The following is a 14,566-nucleotide window of genomic DNA, read 5'->3' as shown; positions in this document are numbered from 1 at the left end:
GACAATAGCTACACTTTAAAAGTAGTTCATTGGCTTTGAAGCACTTTGATACATCTGGTGGTGATGAATGGTGCTACATAAATTCTGTTTCGTAACTGTAAACTACATTTTACGTTCTGCTGTTTTACAGGTCACTTTGTGCTCTCTGCTCCAGCCCCACATGCAGGACCTGCACTTATTGCAGCCCTCAACATTTTGGAAGGATTTAATATTACAGCCCAGGCAACCAGGAATCTAACCTATCACTTACTCACTGAGGTAGGAGTTGTAGAGTCCAGTATAGAATTGCTGTTCATCAGCTGTGAGAGTTTTTATAGAAGCGCTAACATATAAAGAGGGGACCTGCCGATCTGTCAAAAATGAACAAAATTATCATGTTATATTGCACTTAGTACTTAATGTAAAAAAGGTATGCTTAAAAATGTTTGCAAATTACATCGGAAAAGACCTTTTACTGTACTGATTCTTTTAAAAAAAAATTCATACATGTGACATGGGTGTTACTGGCAAGGCCAACATTTATTGCCCAGAGGACGATTAACAGTCAACCACATTGCTGAGGGTCAGGAGTCACGTGTAGGCCAGACCGGGTAAGGATGGCAGTTTCTTTCCTTCAAGGACATTAGTGAATTAAGTGGGTTTTCCTGACAGTTGACAGTATATTGATGATCATGGTTAGACTCTTAATTCCAGATATTTATTTAATTCAGATTCCACCATCTGTAATGACAGAATTTGAATCCAGGTCGCCAGAACATTACCTGCGTCTTGATATTAACAGTCCAGCGAAAACGCTACAAGGCCATCATCTCTACTGATTTCAATCAGTCATGATGTGAAAGTTTACTTACCAAGTTTCCAATGTATTTTCATCAGCCAGTGGATACATTCACTGCCACCCTCGTTTAGGGACTTGAAGGAGGCCACACAAGGAAATATGGGAAGGGCCACCAGAGAGATTCAGCACATAGCTGTCTTTAGTCCACAGCTGTTTTACACATATAGCTTATTTTACATTGCCGTATAATTTCCTAGTGTTCAGAGATTCTAAGTGCCAGATTTTCCACGGAGTGGCAATCTTACACAGATGGCTATGCCTGCCTTTTTTTAAAAAATGAAAACAGGGACCTCTGCATTTGTGCAAGGAAATTCTGTTAAGGTCTCTGGTGATCGGAATCAGGTGGATCTTGTTGACTGTGAGGTCCTTGATTTGGGGTTGTTAGCCTGGGCCAATCAGGAAGCCCAGTATAAACAGAGGATTTAGCATCTCCTCAGTGTTGGCTCTGAGCTGGGCTGGCCATAGCCTGTGTACTGTGCACAAGAAAATAGAGGGTGACTTGGTGACAGAATACTGGCCTCTGTGCAGTTGTTTCAGTCTTCCGCAGAAGCCATGCTTCCATTCTGACAGTTCTTTTGTTGTGCAGGAGGGGGACAACACATGTCCCCATGTCACAGCAGTCAGTGGCTGTCTTGTGAAGTGTAAAAGTCCTGATGGCCACTTTGACAGCTACTGTTAGACAGAAGTATAGAAGGTAAATGAGGTGTTAGGGTGCTGGAAGGTAGACTACAAGATGGCTACAGTGAAAGTTGGGTTGGATGCCAGGGAAGTAGGATGTGAGCTGGGCATAGCAACATCAGCTTAGGTGGGTGTAGTGTGCCATCTGTGTAGGATACCAACTTGGGAGGGGTTAGAGTGTCAGCTTGGTAGGATGCTGTGGGAAGGAGGTAGGGTAGCAAAGTGTAAAGTGGGATGTGTAAGTGATGGATCACTTAGGGACGCCCTAATGGGTGGGAGAACTTGGGTCCAACATGGGGTAGGGTGGGAAAGGTGAATGTTGGATCTGAGGGCATTTAAGCCCAGCAGAAGTTGGGTCTGGGTCAGATGTGGGAAGGTGTGTGTGTGTGTCTGATTATGTCCTGTCCAGCCCAGAGGCCTCTTGTCACATTGGGTTGGTTTTGACAGTAAGGTGGTGTGTAGTGGGGCAATACTAGTGGTTTTGCTGGATGGGGGTGTTGGGGTTCGGGGCCAGGTTGGGTCCAGTGGCAGTTTGGTTGGGGGGGGGGGGGTGGCATTCAGGGGTCTATTCTGGCAGAGGCCCTGAGAGATGGCCAGGTCAAATGGCAGTGGGAGGGGATCTGTCAGAGGGATGATGAAAGTGGGATTTAGTTTTGGTGGGTGGTTCTTCCCTAGAGGAAGGGGAACCAGTGGTTCTGAGGTAGGTGGTATGGGATGTTGGTTCCTGGGGTATGGGGGCAGTTAGGGTTTGGGGTGATTTAATCCAGGTTTTGTGGGGGGAATGGGGTTTTGGGTCTCGGGTCTCGGTTGGGGCTGTGGGGTGTTAGGTCCGAAAGTTGGCGGGGTCCCTAGCTGCGTGTCAGGTCACGGTTGAGGACTGTAATATGCCTCGGAGAGGTAGAGTTTGGAGTAATAATTGGGCCTGTTGAATAGTTACTCAGAGGTAAAGCTATGTAACTAATTGTCTAACATTTCCTCAGTAACTATTTTTTCGTAATGTTGTTGAAACTACCTGATTTAAATGAAGACTTTCGGAGGGATTCTGGGTGTAGAGGAAATGTCCAGCTGAAGATTTAATTTCCCAGACAATTCCCTTTTAAGTGTGCTACAATGGGGATCTTGCAGGGCCCCCAGGGGCAACTCATGTTGACAGTGGAATAACAACCAATCGACTATCAGGAAACCTACTACCTGAGGGAGGCAAAGTCACCGACAGGGGGACAATGGCCTGCAAAGCAGGGAGATAGATAAAATAGTCCTCGGAGACATTGACAGTCATCTGCTTCTAAGCTGAGGAGAGGGGGATGTACACGTAAATGCACCCTTTCCTCCATAATGTGCCTCAGGTGGTCTTTGTCCTCATTCCTGTAAGATTCCGGTTTTAATGAGAGTAAACTTTCTACCTCCTTGCAAAAGATCCCACAAGCTAAGAAATTGGGCTTGGTCTTGGCTGGTCTGGATCCTTTGGGACTGGGCAGAGGGGTGGGAGGCAGAATATTTAGGAACATTCTCGCCAATGTCACTGAATTCCCTACTGGTCAGAAAATAAAAAAGTGGACAGCAGACTGAGAGGAAGTTAAATGTTTGGGGGGTGCTGAGAGCTTTTGTTAAAGAGTGGGATCTTTAGGAGCCAATGGATGACAAGGCAGTGAAACTTGAAGGCAGTGTTCCAGAAGGTGCACTGGTAGTGGTGAACTGGTAGGAATGGGAGGAGTTGCAGACTTGTGCTTTATCCTCCTGCTTCCTGACAATCCATTGAACTCTGCCCTCTCAAAGTGAAGATATATTTTGTGGTGCCTGTATGCTTTGCTAATTCTTCAATTCTTTTTATCTCCAGTCACTGAAAATCGCTCTAGCCTTGGCCAGCAGCCTTAGTGACCCTTTCTTTAATTCCACCGTTACTCAACTGATTGAGCAGATGCTCAGGTAAGAGATTTCATTTTCATTTTTTTTTTTGCTCAAAGAAAAACTTTCACCAATTTCAAGGCTTACAGCCATCATTCCTTTTTGTAAAATTGTCTTATTTATTTCAAGCTGCATTTTACTGATGTGGTATCAAATTTAGCAACCTGGCTGAAGGGTTGATTCTCAGTGCATTGGAGACAGTAAGGCCTGCAAATGCTGCAAGCTACAGTCAATAAATGTGGAACTGGAAAAGCATAACGGGTCAGACAGCATCCAGGGAGCAGGAAAGTCAACATTTCGAAATGTTGACTTTCCTGCTTCTCGGATGCCGTCTGACCTGCTGAGCTTTCCCAACTCCACGTTTATTGATCCTGATTTTCAGAGCACTCTGTATACTGGACATTTGTCCCAACAGCAAAATCAAATTGTATGTTCCTATGGTTGTCTGTAATTGGTACAAAACAAACTGTGTTCAAACAACCTGGGCCTATGAAACCCAAAACAAACATCTACAACTAGATATGATTCTGCATTTGAACAACACTTGCCAACAATCCTGAGTGCGCCAATAGGTGTGCTTATAATTCAGTAAAGATAATCAATTGAGATTGTAACGTACCCATTTCCACTTGCAAGGAGCAGTGCATTCACATGAAAAATCCCATTCTCTGCAAACAAAGGAATATGTTCAAGCCTTTTGAGGTTTTTTTGAAATACCCAGGAGTTTGGAAAGCTTGTTCCTTGTTTTTTTTCCCTCCATGATAATGCTTTGGTCAGTCAGGATTGGTATGTGACCAGTCAGCACCCTTTCTCCTATAGTATAAATTGGTGCCCATGTTGGAAATTTTGGTTTTCTTGCATTTGTCCTGATGAATGCAAGACAGCAGTGTCAACAACATGTCCTTTGTCAGGAATATATATTAATGTAAAGGCATAGGGTGTCTTTATAACATTTTGATACAATGTGATGTGCTATGATGTGATTAGACAATGCCTTAGACTCTTTAAACAGAGGCTGTGTGCAGAATTCTTTCAGCAATGCAGTTTTGGGGTGTGTTTCAGAGAGGGGTTTTCCTGATTTCTGGGAAACTTCAGTGGAAGAGTTGTAGAAATTCCAGGAGAGTGGATTCACTGACATATTGTTTCAGCAGAAACTACAGCTGAATTTCTAAGTCAAACCTTGGAGGAAATTTAGCTCATTTCATTTTGCCATCTATCCATCCTGCTGAAAACCTTCTCCTTTCCTCACTTCTTCTGCCAGCAAATCAGAAGCCAGAATTCTGCATCAGCTGATTAATGACAGTGTGGCGTTCCCTCCTGCTCGCTATTTGCCTTTCTACTCTTTGGAGACTGGTTCTTCTACAAGCCAAGTGCATGTCATTGGACCTGATGACTTCATTGTTTCTGTTGTGAGGTAAACACAAAAATGGGGAATTATTTATTGCATTCAAATGCTGTTGAATCTGAACAAATTGAGCTCATCCTTTTTAAGTGACTGATTTATTTGCTGTAATCTACATTGAGAGTGAGGTCTTTCCCATTAGCATGTCATTGGAAGGAATTGCTTTTCACATCGGCTTTGTTGATTGTACTTATCGTCATTTTTACAATATTTGTTTATGGTTAGAGGGTGTCGCTGACTGTTCCAGTAATTATCACCCACCCCTAACTTCTTTCTGGGCAGTTAAGATCAATTACATTGCTGTGGTTCTGAATTCAAATATAGACCAGACCAGATAAGACTGGCAGATTTCCTTCCCTAAAGGACATTTAGTGTAATACATTCATTTTTATGGCTCCTTTTTTCTATCATAGGCTTCTTCTGCACTGCAAGGATTCTTTCAGCCCATTGATTCTGCACTGATGTTCCAAAGCACATCCTACCCAGACCCATCTGATCCCTGTAACCCCACATTTATCCGGGCTAACTCTCATAGCCTGCACATCCCTCTGCACTACAGGACAACTTAGCATGGCCAACCCACCTAACCTGTACATCTTCGAACCGTTGGAGGAAACCCAGGCAGACATGGGGAAGAACATACAAACTCCACAAAGTCTCCCAAGACTGGAATTGAACCTGGGTCCCTGGTGCTGTTTCAGTGGTTAGCACTGCTGTCTCACAATGTGCCGCACCAATATCACAATGTCTTGAGGTGCAGAGCATAATGAATTATGTTTTGAAGTGCAGTTGATTTTAATGTTGGGCACTGTTCACAGGTTGGCTGGATCGCTGGCTCATGATGCAGAGTAACACCAACAGTGTGAGTTCAATTCTTGAACTAGCTGAGGTTACCACGAAGGATTCTACTGCTCAATCTCTCCCCTCACCTGAGGTGCGATGACCCTCAGGTCAAACCACTATCACTTGTATAAAGGAAAGCCCTGTGGTCCAATAGGACAGTGGCAACTTTCCCCTTACCTCTTCAGTTAGTGATACAGATATAAAACAACAGTGAATCGGTCTCTTAAAGCTCGAGGCTTTTCTTCGGTCAAATAAAAAGGATTACAGGCCAGTATAGCGTCATGAAGAAGGTGACGTTTAGTGTAAGAAGAGAATAACAGCAATTCTGTTACTTAAACACATGTTCTTTCTGTAACAGCAAACAGGAATACAGCATGTAATCACACAAGTGTGAGAGTGGGTGTAAACATGTAGGTACTTGGTGTTGAACAGTAAATGCTTTACTTTCTCTTAAAGTTGGTTCTCAACCAATCAAAAATGTTTTTCTTTTCACACTCATTGCCCTTTCAAGTGCAGTGATGTTACTGCTAAACAGATTGCGGAACGGAGCTGTAATTGGGGTTGGGGGACAGGGCTATGGAGCTGGAGAGTCGGACCCTGAGCGGAGCAGAATAGAGTGGAATGAGGGTTGATTCAGTGCCTTGTGCAAGTGGACAGAGTGCATGCTGGCTCCCAGCCCTGAGTGCGCATCGATGACTGACTGGTTTCGAAAAAGAGCTGATGGTAGTCCTTTTTGTTGGTCATCTTACTGTTGGCAACACATACTCCATTTCAGAAAACCAGCTTTAACTGTGGAATTCTGCAATTGTCATCAGCAGTCGAATGATGGGATTTCTCATACACTTTAAGCGAAAGATAACATGTTCATTATTCAACACCAAGTACGCCCACTCATACTTGTGTGATTACACGCACACTCATTTGCAGTTACAGAAGGAGTAGGTGTTTAAATCATAGGATTGCAGGTTGCTATACTTAATGTCACCACCTTCATGAAGCTATACTGGCCTGTAATCCTTTTTAGTTGACCACTATGGAAGAGTCTGGAAGTTTAGTAGGCTGATTTGTTGTTGTTTTATATCTGTATCACTAAATTTCTCATTGCATTGAATAGTGAAGCACTTGAATAGTTTCTCAAGTAGAAAGGTCAAGACCAATCCATATTTCTGCTTGCTTAGTGTCTGCTAAGCAACATACGTTTGCTTCACTGGTCTAGATATTCCTGCCTTTGTGTGAGAAGAAATCTCTTTATCGACAACTGGAGCAGAACCTTCTGGAGGCAGTGGGCTTGGCGGCAGGAAGGGAACTTGATTGGGTGGGACAGTGACATTGGAGAACCTTTCCACCTCCTTCCATGATGTTCTGAACAGGAATGTGAAAGCTGCACCCACCTCCCAAAATTACTGAACCACCAAAGTAGCCAGCTAGTGACTAATTGAGAGCCTATGACAGGCCAGCTGGTTTGCCATCCTTTCAGCTCCAGGTTGGGTGGGCATGTGGCGACCTAGCCAGCTGACAAACCAGCAAGGACATGCTGTCAGTTGGGGAATGGGGGTGGGGTCTCTCTAGATCTTCACATGACTGTGGAACTTGACATAAAGTAGGAGGGGGTGACTGCAGAGAACCATCAGCTTCCTCCTCCTCCATTTTAATGACCTTTTGTCCAGTCATTGAGATTAATTTGGGGTCCGTGTGTTGCATGTATGTTGGCAGGAAGGAAAAGGTCAGTTGGCCCCATAACTCTGTTGCTTGACAGAATGTTATCCATTTCTCACTTACGATTTATAAGTTCATACTTACGGCCCATAAAGCTGTAGTGTGGGACTGTGACCACAGATTATATTACTGTCCAATAGAGAAAATGAGTCTTGGGCTCTTTCAGCCATTGGGCCTCATTAATGATCCTCCATCCTGTTGCTGTTTCTGAGATCCTGTTCTGCATAAAATATCTGCTGCTTTTTGCAGCTATTTACTGCTGAATCATAGAATAGAATCCCTACAATGTGGAAACAGGCCATTTGGCCCACTGAATTCACACTGACCCTCTAAAGAGCATCCCACCCTGACCAATCCACTAACCTATCCCCTGCATTTCCTATGGTTAACGCACCTAGCCTGCAAGTTTTTGAACTGTGGGAAGGAAACTGGAGCAAACCCACACAGACACAGGGAAAACGTGCAAACTCCCCACAGACAGTTGGCCGAAGCTGGAATCAAACCTGGGGCCGTGGTGCTGTGAGGCAGTACTGCTAACCACTGAGCCGTCATTCAACAGTGTTATTGCTTTGAGTACGTTGGGATATGGGGAAGTTACCATTCCAGAAGTGTCTCATCGTTCAGCTAGTGGTAATTGTTAATAAGCAAAATAAAGGATATTTCAGTGGGGATTCTGAAACATATCGAGCAAGCTAGAACTAAGCCTGGCCTAGAGGAGTATCAACATAAAACAAGTGTTTCTTTATCTATTCTACAGCTCCTTGAACCGTCCATTTGGCAGTGGGATCATGACAGCCTCTGGGGTTCTTCTGAACAGCCAGATGTTGGACTTCTCCTGGCCGAGCAAAGCACAGGACAACTCCACAGCGAATCTTGTAAGGAAATCTCTTGACTAAAATAACTCCCTGTCTTCATTTAAAAAGCGCCATGAGATATCTTAGTCCAGAAATCCATTGATGGCACATTTAGTTTTACAGGTGATGGACCAGTAAGCATACCATGTGGAGGGCGATGAGTAAATGTTGTACCTGAGAATGCTTTACCCACTTCACCTGGCCCAGGCTAGATTTTGAATGTTCAGAGCTAGCATCAAGGAACAGGTTTTAAACCCTCAGTTTGTTGGCTGAACGGGCCAATGTCCAAAGCTACTAATATCAAACACCGTCACAAATGAGGTGATATCACTGCATACAAGAATCCATCACTATTTCAGAGTCAATGGGGGTGGGACCTGTTTTCTATGTCCCAGTCTGTGTGAGACTGTTGCAGGTAGGAAAAGCAAACAGGCCCCCAGCTGCAGGTGCTTCAATGAGGTACCTTTTGAGATGCAATACCAGATTTTAAGACATTCAATACCTGACAGTGATCAGACCAGCTAAAAACTGGACTGGACTGTATGGCACTGGAATTCTGGGCATCCTACCCTCTGATTACGCAACAGGGAGCACATTGAATGTTTCAGAGCCTTCCTGAAATTTGAATTCCCTGAAAACACTGGGAATATCACCACAACTATAATGCTGTAAAACTGTAAATTTTCAGAATAACTGGGTTTACCTGAGACTTTCTGCATTGTTTCAGTGACTTCAGCAACAGTACTTCACTGTTTGATTTGTCGCAATACAGCCTTCTTGACTGTAACCTGTGTGCCGCTTGTTTCCATTTCTGTGCTTGTTCTGGTTTCTTGCCAATGAGTTCATCTGCTCTGGTCACATCTTTGTTTCTGTTCTTGACCATCACCAGTCTCTCAAACAGGATGACAAACTTTTATCATTCTGTTGGGTTTCACCCTATCACAATCAGTCCTTGTCCCATCCACGCCTTGCTCAAATCTTAATACATCTCTAAACTTGCCCATTCCTGATGAAGCCACATTGAACTGAAACATTAACGCTGTATCTCTGTCTGTGTCTAAACACAAACGCTGAGTGTTTCCAGCATCTACCACTAACTGCCCAAAGCTCCAGAGTCCAACATGCAGACATGTGTACATTCCACCATGACTTGGCCTCTCAGACAGAACTGTAGCACACTGCCACTATCCTAAACACTATGCTAATAGGTCCATCCCTCACTATTCATCCTGACTGGTTTATTTTCTCCACAAATCTGAAATCACATTTCACTATAACATATCATAACACCAGAAGATATAGGAGCAGAGTTAGACCATTCAGCCCATCAAATCTGCTCCACCATTCAATTTATAGCTGGTATGTTTCTCAACCCTATTCTCTTGTCTTCTCCCCATTACCCTTGATCCCCTTCCTCATCAAGAACCGATCTATTTCTGTCCTAAATACACTTAATGTCTTGGCCTCCACAGCCTTTTGTGACTGAGTTCAACAGATTCATCACCCTCTGGCTGAAGAAATTCCTCCTCATCTCAGTTCTAAAGGGTCATGCCTTCAATCTGAAGTGCTGCCTACTATTGGAAACATCTTCTCTACATCCACTCTATCTGGGCCTCTCAGTATTTTGTAAGTTTTATTCAGATCCTCCCTTCACCTTTCTAAAATCCTATCAAGTACAGACCCAAAGTCCCCAACCACTCCACATATAGCAAGCCCTTCATTTCCAGGTTCATTTTTGTATACCTCCTCGACTCTCTCCAAGGCCAGCTTCCTTAGATACTGGACCCAAAACTGCTCACAATATTCCAAATGCAGTCTGACCACAGCCTTGTACAGCTTAATATTCCTGCTCTTACTTTCATTTCAAGAGGAATAGAATACAATATTGCATTTGTCTTTCTAACTGCTAACTGGGCTTGCCTGTTAGCCTTAAGAGAATCCTCAACTAGGGCTGCTAAGTGCCTTTGTGCTCAGAGCCTTCCCCATTCTGAAAATAATCTAGACCTCTGTTCTTCCTACCAAAGTGCATAACCTTAAAATTCCCAGACTGTATTCCAATTGCAACTTCTTTGCCAACTCTCCTAGCCTGTCCAAGTCTTTCTGCGGCCTCAGCACTCCCTCCACCTATCCTTGTGTTGTCTGTAAACTTAGCAACAATGCCTCAGTTCCTTTGTCTCGATCACACGGATCATTGTGCCCTAACTGACCCGTGCAGAACTCCACTAGTCACCGACTGCCATCCCTAAAAAAGGACATTTTATCCCTACTCTCTGCCTACTGCCAGTCAGCCGATCCTCTATCCATGCCAGTACCTTCCCCCTAACACCATGGGCTCTAGTCTTATTTAACAACCTCCTGTGCGGCACTTCTGGAAATCCAAATAGATCACATCCACTGTTTGCCTTTGTAATTGCTGCTTAAACTCCCACAATTCACCAAGTCTTCTTAGACAGCACTTTCCAAATCCGTGGCCTTTACCACATCGAAGGACGGGAGCAGCAGAGACACAGGAACATGAGCACCTGCTCCTCCAAACAAGACACCATCCTAACTTGGGATGATATCAGTATCCCTTCACTGTTGCTGGGAACTTGTGCCCTAACAGCACCATGGGTCCACCTACATGTATTGGATTACAGCAGTTCAAGAAGGCACCATCTTATCAAGGGCAAGGCAATAATTGCTGGCCCAGTTAGTGATGCCCACATTCTATAAATGAACAAAGAAACAACCTAGCAAGCCACTCAGTTATTTCCAAGAAGATAGCTCACCTCCTTAGAGCAGTGAAGGATGTGTAATAACTATAATTTAAAATTGATAGTCTGGAGTTTACTTGATCTCTCAATAAGGAGAGGAATTTTCCAAAAGCTTCCCTCAAAAGTAAATGGACTGGGTCAAATCTGTGCAGGAACAGAGAAATGTATGGTCTGTAGAAGCCTCTCCTCATCCCAAGTTTATGTACACTTATTTTTGTTTCAGAGGAACAGTATTCAAGCTGGCAAAAGGCCTTTGTCTTTTTTGTTACCCACAATCGTACGGCCGTTACGAGGGATGTGTGGGACGTACCTGGCTCTTGGAGCGTCTGGTGGAACAAACACTCTGAGTAGCCTTGCTGAAGTGAGTGTGGGTTATCATTTTTTATTTGGTTCATTTGGACAACAGAAGATTGAAGGGTATTCAGATTAGGTGCTAAAGGTATTTTACAAAATTGCTTAATGCTAAATAAACAAACTGTTTACTATGAGTGGGGAATCAAGAGGACAGAATTCTGTCCTGATGCAGTGTGGTAATGTCCACTAGTAATCCAGAGGTTCAGGTTAATGGGACATTGGATTCAGATTCCGCTGATGAATGAATGAATTAGCTTTATTGTCATGTACTCAAATGGGTACAAGTCAAAAGTTTTATAATCTGCCACTAACAGCACCAAGATACAGATTCTTGCGTGCAAATTCTTAGGAAAGAAATAGAAAAATAAAGATAGCTCACCTCTGTGCAATGAGGAATGTGTAACTACTATAATTTAGCATGGATAGTCTGAAGTTTGCTTGATATATCTACAAGGGGAGGAGGAATGTGTGGCAACTGGTGGAGTTTAAATTCAGTTAAGATACTCTGTAGATTTAAAAAAAAGCTAGTTTCTTGGCGACCATGAAACCAGGACTGATTGCCATAAAAACCCATCCAGTTCACTTTTGGGAAGGAAATCTTCTATCCTTACCTGGTCTGGCCTGCATGTGATTCCAGATTCTCAGCAATTTGTCATGCCTTAACTGCCCTTTCAGGCACTAGATGTCAGGGAAATAAGAGCTTTCAAGACTGAGATTGTTACAAAGTTTTTTTGGGTTTACGAAGCTGAGAGTTGACATACAGGTTGCCCATGACCCATGAAAACGGTAGAACAGGCTTGAGGGCCCAAATAGCCTTTTCCTGTTCTCTTTCAGGATTCAAATGTGCTGTGTAAATGTCAGCCTGCAATTCAGTTTCAGTGAAAAGGAAATGGCAAATAATTATGATTGAATTTGGAAACAGTAGGGGAAAATTAGGACTGTAGCTAATATAACTAATCTAATCATACATGATTATTTGTCTCTTGTGTCTGAACAGGTCTTGTTGAACATTTTCTCATTTCGCAAGCATCTGAATGAAAGCCTTGCTCTTAGCCGTTTCTATCCGCAGCTTCAGCCAAATGTTTTACTGGTTGAGAGTAAGTAAATCAAACCTTTTACTACTTCCAAATAAATAAATGAATGCTCACCGGTTATAATTGCCTTGCATGACTCAAAGTATTCCCAAACACTTCACAACCTGCCAAGGACTTTTGAAGTCGTCACTGCTGTAATATTGAAAATATAGCAATTTACACAGTAAGACCCCCTCAAACAGCAATACGATGATGACCAGATAGTGAATTTGTTGGAGATGTGTGTATTGACCAAGACACCTGGGTTAGGGTGCCATTTATTACCCATTCCTAATTGCCCCTGTGAAGGCAGTGCCTTCTTGAATCACTGCAGTCCATTTGCTGTGGGTAGACCATGGTGCTATTTGGGAGGGAGTGCCAGGATTTTGAGCCAATTACAGTGAGGGAACCATGATATTGTTCCAAGTCAGGATGGCATTTTGTTTGGTGAGAAATCCACAGGTGATGGTATTCCTATGTATCTATTGCCCTTGTCCTTTTAAGTGTTAGGGGTGCAGTTCTTCAAAATCATGCCTGGTATCTTTTACATCCATCAGAGTTTTTCCGGATATGATTAACCCCTCTACTTCCTAAATCTGCAAGAACCCCATCTGAACTGTTCCCTTTCTTTGGTGCAGAAACATAACACTGACTAGCTTGGTTGTTACCATAAAAATAGTTGCCTTTACTTTCTGACAGTATTACTGCCTTTGTCTCAAGCAGCACCTGCCTTTTTCCTGTGATGCCATGAAAAGATGGTAAAACTGTGTTGAGATTCTCTCCTTGTGGCAACCTATCATGTGGGCATGTTTCTAAGCTAATCTGTTTATCCAGAATTCCAGTTTTTCACTTTGCTAAATCTAAGTTTCAAATGTTCAACAGTCATGACAAAATGTGGCAAATAGAAATATAAAGCATAGGAACAGACCATCTGGCCCATCACACTGGTGCCTGGCTGACAAGGAGTCATCAGCCTAATCTCACTTTTAAGTGACCTTGTGAATTATGGCACATCAAGGACGTATCCAAATTGAGAAGGGTTTCTGGCTATTGCTACATTTGGACAGTGTGTTTCAAATCCCTATTACACTTGTGGCGGGTGTCCCCTGGTTTTGAGCAAGGACTGTGGCTGCCATTCTAGGTCATGATGGCTGTTTCTTAAAGGGAATAAAGTTGATTCAGCTGAGGAATATATCAAGTAATGTCTTAAGTGTCTTCCTTGGATTTCTGCAATAATCATAGAATCTTACAGCACAGAAGACTGTTTACCTCTGTGCCTGTGCCAACTCACCATAATTTTCTTTCCCAATGGATTGTTATTTTAATTTATTTGAGTTTGCAAAAGGCCAGCTTGGCCATCATTTATTGCCCATCCGCAACCACCCTTGAGAAGGTGTTGATGAGCATCCTTCTTGAACTGCAGCAAGCCTCTGAGCATAGGAACATCCATAGTGCTGTTAGGAAAGAAGTTCTAGGATTTTGACCCACAGGCAGTGAAGGAATGAGATACTTCTATGTCTGGATGAGGTCTGAGTTGGAGGGAATCTTTACCCTTCTTTTTAGATTATCACAACTTGCTCTGTAACTAACTTTCTGCTAATCTCAGCCAATTATCTTAAATCTGTCTGCTCTGGTTATTATATAAAAACAATGCTGTGGATGCTGGAAATCTGAATTAAAACCAGGAAATGGTGGAGAAACACAGCAAGTCTGGAGAAAGTGGGAGAGAGAAACCAACTTAACATTTTTGAATCTAGTGATTCTTCTTTGATATGAACATATCAACGAACATTTGAAATTCGAAGCTGCCAGACCTGTTGAGTTTCTGTAGCAACTTCTGTTTTTATTTCTCTAGTTATCTGTTCTACTGCCAGCCAAAACCATTTTTTTCTTATTTTCTGTCATAACACTACATAAAATCCCGACAGTGTGGAAGGAGGCCATTTGGCTTGTCAATTCCACACTGACCTTTTCAAAGAGCATCCTGCCCAGACCCATCCTAACCCTGCATTTCCCTTGGCTAATCCACCTAGCCTGCATATCCCTGAACACTGGACAATTTTTAGCATGGCCGATTTCCCCCCCTGACCAGCCCATCTTTGGACTGAGAGGGAAGTGGAGGACCCGGAAGAAACCTCCGCAGACAT

General features: G+C 43.2%; 1 protein-coding gene across 1 annotated transcript in view; it reads left to right on the top strand.

Moving 5' to 3' along the window:
- LOC125461632 (glutathione hydrolase 7) overlaps positions 1-14,566 on the top strand; it is an 89,905-nt gene that overhangs the window by 69,306 nt on the left and 6,033 nt on the right. The window contains exons 9-14 of the mRNA XM_048550581.2: positions 131-258; positions 3,354-3,442; positions 4,683-4,835; positions 8,140-8,257; positions 11,216-11,353; positions 12,344-12,443. Coding sequence (XP_048406538.2) covers positions 131-258; positions 3,354-3,442; positions 4,683-4,835; positions 8,140-8,257; positions 11,216-11,353; positions 12,344-12,443 — 726 coding nt within the window. The remainder of the gene's footprint in view (positions 1-130; positions 259-3,353; positions 3,443-4,682; positions 4,836-8,139; positions 8,258-11,215; positions 11,354-12,343; positions 12,444-14,566) is intronic.

The sequence above is a fragment of the Stegostoma tigrinum genome, chromosome 19, assembly GCF_030684315.1.
Source record: "Stegostoma tigrinum isolate sSteTig4 chromosome 19, sSteTig4.hap1, whole genome shotgun sequence".
In the NCBI taxonomy this organism is placed as follows: domain Eukaryota; kingdom Metazoa; phylum Chordata; class Chondrichthyes; order Orectolobiformes; family Stegostomatidae; genus Stegostoma; species Stegostoma tigrinum.
This window is presented reverse-complemented; position numbering and strand designations above follow the sequence as displayed.